This window comes from Wyeomyia smithii, chromosome 1 (genome assembly GCF_029784165.1).
Source record: "Wyeomyia smithii strain HCP4-BCI-WySm-NY-G18 chromosome 1, ASM2978416v1, whole genome shotgun sequence".
Taxonomy (NCBI): domain Eukaryota; kingdom Metazoa; phylum Arthropoda; class Insecta; order Diptera; family Culicidae; genus Wyeomyia; species Wyeomyia smithii.
This window is the reverse complement of record NC_073694.1, coordinates 28,841,892-28,849,964: the sequence shown is the minus strand read 5'-3', so window position 1 is coordinate 28,849,964 and position 8,073 is coordinate 28,841,892. Positions and strand designations below refer to the sequence as shown.

The 8,073-nt window shown below is 40.8% G+C and overlaps 1 protein-coding gene across 1 annotated transcript; it reads left to right on the top strand.

Annotated features, from left to right (window-relative positions):
• The first annotated feature begins 1,029 nt into the window (after nucleotides 1-1,029).
• On the top strand, nucleotides 1,030-2,819 carry LOC129733880 (achaete-scute complex protein T8-like). Its single transcript, XM_055695455.1, has one exon. It carries the CDS (start codon nucleotides 1,415-1,417, stop codon nucleotides 2,564-2,566), a length of 1,152 nt encoding a protein of 383 aa, XP_055551430.1. The 5' UTR covers nucleotides 1,030-1,414; the 3' UTR covers nucleotides 2,567-2,819.
• The last annotated feature ends 5,254 nt before the right edge of the window (nucleotides 2,820-8,073 follow it).

The window sequence follows — 8,073 nt, the reverse complement described above, 5'->3', positions numbered from 1 at the left end:
GTCTGTCTACAGAAATATGTAATTTATTCCGTGATATAAAGGGTTCAAATAGTTTATTGGCACTAGATTTATATACCCCGTTGGTCGGAACAATCTGAAAATGTTATTTATGCACTATTATGTACATCAAACAATAGCTCAGGTAAGACAATTTAAATATCCAAAAAAAATCGGATCTTTAATTTTTATCTCGTATTACATAAGCTGCATCCTCTTATTCCGCTTCCTCACCACAAACCCAGGTGAGTTTGCAATTTCCCATCAGCTGTATGTGCGCGCGTTTACCTTCTTACCTTTTGTGGAGCAGGAGAGTAAATAGGTTTCCTCCCTGCGCCTCACAGTCTGCCAAGACTGTGACCAGACTAGGCAGACGAAGCGTGAAAAGTGATCGCAAAAGCGAAACCTCAGAAATCGTAAACAACCGTAGCGATTTTGCTAGATTTTATGTTCAATTTTTCATTTCTGTGTGCCTGATTGCGAAGCTTGCTCTCGGAAAGGTATGGTACGGGCAAGACAAAAGTCGTGTCCCTTTCGTTTTGGGGTGGAGAACGTCAGTAGAAGTTAGATCATAATGTTCCGGAATCAAAAGTGCTGCACCTCTTTGTAGTAGGGACTGGCGGAGTACATAGGTACGTAATGTCGTGTATTATTCACCGTTTTCCCGCTTTCGAGGCCGTTTTTCTCTCTTTCTGTCACCCTTATCGATTTTTGTAGTTGCAGGGACCCTGTGCCATTGTGGCCACCAGCTAGATGAGAGTTAGTTACATACATAGAAGGGAACAAACGGTTGTGGAGAAAAAAATATTACTCGTATGTTGCTTGCGCAACTCGAACAAGGACTCGGGCAGACTGTCTCCCTCCGGCTTTCGGTAGATCGCATCAGCGCACACCTTTTCCTTTTTCTACCTTCATTGGTGCTCGGGAGGGAAACCCTCCTGCGTTCGCTCAAATCAACAATATATCGGAAATAATTCCTTTTAATAATAGCTTGCTTCGCTGGCGCATTAGAGAGTCCTTCAGTGTTGCAGCATATAAAATGTGAAGCTTTGACTCTGGGGGAAGAAAAGAGACAGCAACGCCAGATGTCCGTTTTTCACAAAGCCTGGGGGAAACGCAGGACTTTTCCAGCGCCATCAGCCCGAGCTAAAGACAGTTTGGCACGCGACACACAGCGCCAGAACACCACCAGCAGCCGTAGAGGAACGTGGATCAGGATCTCTACGGTGTGAGTTCCGACGTTAACGAATATGATTGGCGCCAAAAACTGATTTGCTGCCTAAAAGTGAAACCATGTTGAGCCGAGTTCGGTAAAGTGACATCAAAAGACTCGATCTGGTTGAGATTGGAAAGCTGAAAAGCTAGTGATATTAAGTGATACGTTTAAGTCTAAGATTTGAGGTGTGTTGTGCAAAAAATGGCTCTTCCGGGGACGACTATAATGGTTAGGAACATGTCCTCAATTAACCCGATGAAGCGGATGAAGCTCAAGGAGAACCAAGTGTTATTCCCCATCGGATCGAGTGACGAGGACTTCGATGAAAATAGTTCTGCAATTGTGATCAAACGGAAGATTCCTCTGGGAACGCTCGGCAGTATCGAGAATGTCATGTTTAACACCGTCAATGGCAGTGGTGAGCTGCGGAAGCCTTTGGGACAGCTTCAAGCTGGCGTCCAACCTTCCGGACCAGGAAGACGAAAGAGTTCTGATCCAAAAAGTGCAGTCACCGCAGTTGAGCGGCGGAACGCACGAGAACGCAATCGGGTTCAGCAGGTCAACAACGGGTTTGCCGCTTTGCGGCAGCGAATTCCGGAGGAAATCGCCGAAGCATTCGAGACAGGAGCAACCCGGGGAGTTCACAAGAAGCTAAGCAAGGTGGAAACTCTCCGCATGGCGGTTGAGTACATTAAATGCCTCGAGCGGCTGCTATCTCTCGATCCAGAAAAGGAGGGTAGCAATTTCAAGCTCCAACCACAACAACAACAATCACAGCAGCAGCAACAACAACAAGAAACTCAACTCCCTGCAACTCCACCACCGGAACCAGCTCAGCCCAACAGTTTCTTCCTAGCAATCAAACCACGCGTTATTGGAAACTCCAATGGAGGCTCCCTCGATCAAACACAAATAACCATCATAAACGGTCATCAGTATATTCGAATTCCGGGTACCAACACCTTCCAGTATCTGGATCCGGAAAGTTTGTACGACGAATCACAGAACGATGGATCATTTTTCGCCGACAGCAGCTCAGCAATCGATCAGGACACCCTCCTGGAGGATTCGTCTGATCTGATGAGTGAATCGGCTGTGGCCCTTTCTCCCCAAAGTAACTTCACGCTGGATTCGGAGGATAAGCGGGATGAAATTATTCATTCCAGCTCCCATGGAAGTTTGGTCTCGGAAGAGGAACAGAAGATAGTTGCGATGATCAATCAGCAGCAGTACGCGGACATTATGATGATCAAGCACGAGCTGCAGGATGATGACGAGGACGCGTTGCTCCAACAAACCGCTAACGATCCGACCTTCCTGGAGTCGATCAATTGGTTCGAGAGCCACCACTAGGAGTTACTCTGGAGTCCAGTCCAGTCCAACCGAAAAAAATGCAAGCTAGTTACGTTAGTGAAGATTAAGCATCTGTACATAAAATTATTTATTGGAAAGTCGATTTTTATTATTCTAATTATACGAAAATTTAATTTATTATCTCCCATTCGGACCGCTTTTATACACGCACCCATCAAATTCGAATAATAAAGAAAACGACCCGCGATAGGTGGTAGAATTAAATCGCTTCTGTGTTTTTTTCTTTCTTTCTTTCGTTCATTCTTTGATCCACTCTCTCTCTCTCTCTCGTTCTGTTTATTGGACACACGCGAACAGCTGGAAATGAGGAAGAAAAATTTATCGATCCTGGCTGGTAGATAGGCACGCTGTCACGAGAACCGGGAAAAGGTGTTCCCCCATTCCCGTTCGAGAGGGAGTATTACCACCGGCCCTTTACAGTACGGTGTGTGTTCTAATTATCGAAATTTCTCCTCCGTGTTCTTCCGGACTGATCCCCAACTTCCTTATAATGTTTTTGTTACCTTTCCGATGATGAACGAACTGATCGTCGTTCGCTCTTGTGTGGTTTGCGATAAATTTGCACCTGCAAATGGTTGGACTCCCTTCGAAAGCCCTGATGGATTCTATAGAGTAACCGTCGAAGAGATTGCCTAATCAGGGCGAATGAAAGCGAAAGGAATTTAGAAAAAAAAAAACACGTGTGCTAATGGGAACGAGACATTGTTGGTATAAGTTGAAACTTTCATTTTTCTTCGTATTTCTCTGATGACTTTATTACTTGTGGCATTATTCGACTTCCTCTGAAGGTTAGAATTAAATAAGAAGGATTATTTAGTTTTGACCCTGGAAAGTTAATCATATTTTGATGTGCATTACGGAATAGATTTTATTAATCATCAGTTGAAGTGAACAGATACTGAACATAAGCAACATTTTTTAAAAGTTCAAATCATCGAAAGATTTCAAAAACTGAGAAACTTTTGGTCTGAAAATATTAAAAACTTAGTATACAAAAACTTCACCAACTGCGAAAACTGTAAAATCTGCAAGATATATAAAAAATCGGTAAGTCTGTAAAATTAGTAAAAAAAAGTATGTACAATCTGAAAAATCGTGGAATCTGCAAAATGTGTAAAGTTTGTAGAATCTGTAAAGTCTAAAATTTCTGCGAAAATATATAAAATAAGTAATATCTCATGAAAAATCAGCATAAATAAAGTCCCTGCTGAATTAAATTTTTCATAGTTTCTACTATTATATTTTTCAGTTATTTGATTTTTTATCTTTATCGCTCCATTTCAGAAGTTAAAACCAAAAAGTTGACCAATTGGTTAAAATCACACCCTCATAAACAAACAATAATAATAATAATAAAACCAACAAGTATGAGTAAATCAGCACAAGCTGTGAAGTCTTTGGAATCTGTCAAATCTGAAAAACTATGAAATCCGTAAAATATATAGGATAACTGACGGCTTCATCAGGTGGTATGCATTGTGGGCAGTATTCAGTTTGCTAAGCTCTACTGCTTTAATTTCACTTAGAAACTCAATGTATGTTACCTTACCTTGAACGTTGAAGTTTTTCTGTTCGCATGAATGAATCACTTCATTAAAAACTTAAACATATTTATTACATTTAAAAAAAAATTAAACTGCAACTTTAACACATCTAGATATTTCACCCGGCCGAAAAAAAACATTCACGTAACACATCTTCGTCGCTAGTGATATTTAGTTAGGATTTTCTAAATAAATATACATTGGTTCACCCTCAAATAACATATAGCGATTTTTTTTATTCCACCAGCTCACCTCGTTTTGACCTGGAAGCGCACTAACTGCTGTCAAAACCCTTCTTTATTCGCTCGTTTTTGACCCAGTTTTGACCTGCCGTGCTACCCGAAGCGCACTGTAAAATTTGTCAGCTTCAACCCACCACCGCACGTGCTAAGTTCGTAAACAATCATCTGGCATCTCTTTCTTACTTGCGTCTTAAATGGCGATGACGTTTTATTATTCCTCGGCAGCTTCGCCCGCACACAGTGGAATAAAGAAATTCGCTAATAGTTATGTCGTATTAGCGAAAGCAAATAACTCATGCACTTTGAACAAATTTCTCGATCCCTTTTGTTCTCATACAGTAAACGACAACATGTATCAATCCCCTGACAATACCCTGATTTGTACGTACAGAAGCGCAACAAATACATATACAAAAATACAAATATGAAATGACTAGTATTAATTTGCTCGACGTCAGAATTCTACTTTTACTTTGAATGGTGAAATAACGAAGAATGTAATTTGCAATTCATAGCAATGAAACTAGAAGAAACGAGTGTAGTTTTACAAGCTTTCTTTCTCTCTCTCTCTGCTGCTGACGAACTAAACCAAATGCTGACTGCAATTGAAATGGCTTGACCAATAAAGAACTGTAAAAGTGGCTTTTTTACAATTAAATTTAGAAGCTTTTTTTGAATTTTTTGTGTATTTTCTTAATTTTTCCAAAAAGATAAAAAGTAGGAAAGTATTCATTAATCAGTTTACTAAAGAAGAATGACAGTTTAAAACATGACAATCGACATAGACTAACGAGAATTGGTAATTTATCCTATTATCTACTAATGATTTAAAACATTGGGGTTGGGGAAAAATGAAATGTCTTATTTCTGATCGAAATTTGACGCTTTATTTAATATACTTAAAATTATCCGATTTAAGTCAAATATGCGCCATTTTGTTTCCAAACTTGTTGCATTTAGAAGGCAACTTCATCATTCCCCCTTTATAAAAACCCCCCTCCTTATATGCAAAAAACTCAGACAGCCAGTTTTTGCAAGCCTCTTTTGAGGTTAACTTAGTATCACCAAGAGCGTTTTGCATGGACCGGAAGAGATGGTAATCACTCGGTGCTAGGCAGGCTTCTTCCGTTCTCTTGATTTTTGCCCAAATTTCCTTTTCTACCTGCCAAACCCCTTGGAGTACTAGACTTTCTCTCACACAGAGTGAGTAATTATCCACATTTAGGCGTAGAGTACTTCAGTCGCAGAGTTTCTTTTCACTCTTTATCATCACGTGTTAGGGATAAACATTTATTTGCTCTCTCAGTTTAAGAGGGATTAGTTTTCGTTAGCTTCTCCTTTACTAGAAGAGAAGTTGGCCAAATATCAAAACATTTAGGTTCACTTCGAAGCCACATCCTAACCGTTTTTCGAATTAAATATTACAGGAAGATTCACAACTCACCATGGGTGCGTATTCTGCAGAAAGTTCGATTTTATACTGTTTTTGCCGCACCCCAGAGCGATGAGAACGGTAACGCAATGCTCGGTTGGTCGACGAGCAATTTATTTCATTTTTCATGCGTGCGCGGATGAGCAATTTACAAGAGTTTCACTGGATTTTTGCTCTGTCAAATCAGGAGCGTTTTTTCGTCAGAGAAACTATTACTCTGCGCTCTCTCTACAGCAGATGGTGTGATGCACATTGAATGTAAGCTCGCAGTTGTTAAGAGGGAAGACAACTCTTTCTATTTAAGATGAAGATGAGCAAAACAAAGCCTGGTGCTAGGTCCAGACTATACGATGGGTACGATAGGACATCCCATCCGAGCTCTCATAGCTTCTGGCGGGTCATCAAAGATGTGTGAGGCCGAACGTTGTCCTGGTGGAAAACAACACCATTCCTATTGACCAATTCTGGTCGCTTATGGTCCATCGCCTGCTCCAAACGGTAGAGCTGCTCACAATAGAGAACCGATGGTCTGGCCATAGTTGAGCAGCTCATAGTGGATGATTCCCTTCCAATCCCACCAAACACCACAGCAAAAGCTTCCTGGCCGTCAATCAGGGCTTGGCGATGGTTTGGGCCGGTTCACGGTACTTTTTTCGCTTGAGGTTGTCGTACGTGATCGACTTTTCAGCACCAGTCACACTCCGCTTCAAAAATGGGTCGAGTTCGTTACGTTTCAGCAGTGCATCGCAGGCGTTGATTCGGTCTAAGAGTTTTTTTTTCGCGTCAACTCGTGTGGCACCCAAACATCCAGCTTTTTTTGGAATCCAATCTTCTGCAAATGGTTCCAAACAGTTTTATGGTCTATACTCAGTCCCAGGCCATCGAGCGAACGCTCACATGCCGGTCTACTTGGATTATTTCCACGATTTCATCGGTTTTTATGACGATTGGCCTACCAGTACCGGGTTCGACAGCTTCGACAGCCACTACACCAGAACGAAATCGATCAAACCAACGCAACGCTGGGATGTGCGAATCATTACAGTATCTAGCCCATAAACTTCACAATTTTTTTTGGCCGCCTTCGTTGTATTTTTACCTCTCAGGTTGTAAAAACGTAAAACATGACGAATAGGGATTGATTTCCCGGGAAACAGGAAAATAAGATTTCAAATCAAGTACCAAGAAAACATTGACATTTTCATTATCAATTATGAAAATGAATCAAAAAATAAAACTTATTCAAGTTCACATAAGAAATTCACGATCGATTTTTGTTTCAAATATTTGTAGGTTTCAAGGTTTAGATGTCGTCAAATAATCGCTTCAGATATGCTGACAATTTTCTGTTAAACCCAAATAATGTTAGTTGCTTCTGTAAAACTTCGTTTAAGAGCGCTGAATCACTGCTGGTGTTTAATTTCTAGAATACTTTTAAATTACCGATTCTAACTCTTGATATATTTCATTAAAAACTGGAGTGTTCAATACTTTCAGTTTGTTGAAAAGGGAGCTGAGTGTTGGGCAGGTATTAGACGAGCCAAATATTTGCTATATTTGGTACTGAATTTTTCGGCTAAAATATTTCTTCGGGCCTATATATATACTATACTATTACACTATAGCAAAACTCTGTTTACTCAAACGGAAGCAAGGTAGCTTTCTCGCTCATTTTCATCAAATATATTTGCTATGCTATTATATAATGGAATTAGTTTTTACTTTGGCACAACAACTTTTCCAACACTTTTTAAATTGGTATCACCATTGATTAGAGTGTAAGAAATTTGATTGTTAAACTTGTACGTTTTTTGGTCACTGCGATACATTGATCTAGATCTCTGGTGTATTTTGCTGCCTCCCAATGACCGGACGGGAGCATTCCTCTCTCCCAACCTGTGCGTTTGCGTCTCCGATGACGACTTTAACGTCATGTTTTAGGCACTCGTCATAGATTCGCTGAAGCTTGTCATAGAACTCATCTTTGACTTTATCGTATTTGTCATTTGTCGGTGCGTAGGTGTTGATTTAACTGTAGTTGAAGAATTTGTTTTCTCATTTCCCAGCACTACGAAACCGACGCCCCGTTCCGCTGCTTTGCCACCACTGTAGTAGATGTGGTACTTGAAAGAAGTGCGTGCAACAGGGTCTACTGCACGGAATTCCCGGAATTTGACCACCAAACCTCCTCAATCGCTGCGATTTCCACTCCCTGCCGCTGTAGTTCTCGAGCAAGCAAGCCAGCCCGCGCCAGTTCATTGAGAGACC

What these genes read in the sequence shown, in the direction of transcription:
- LOC129733880 (XM_055695455.1), top strand. Translation starts at nt 1,415, where the DNA reads ATGGCTCTTCCGGGGACGACTATAATGGTTAGGAACATGTCCTCAATT.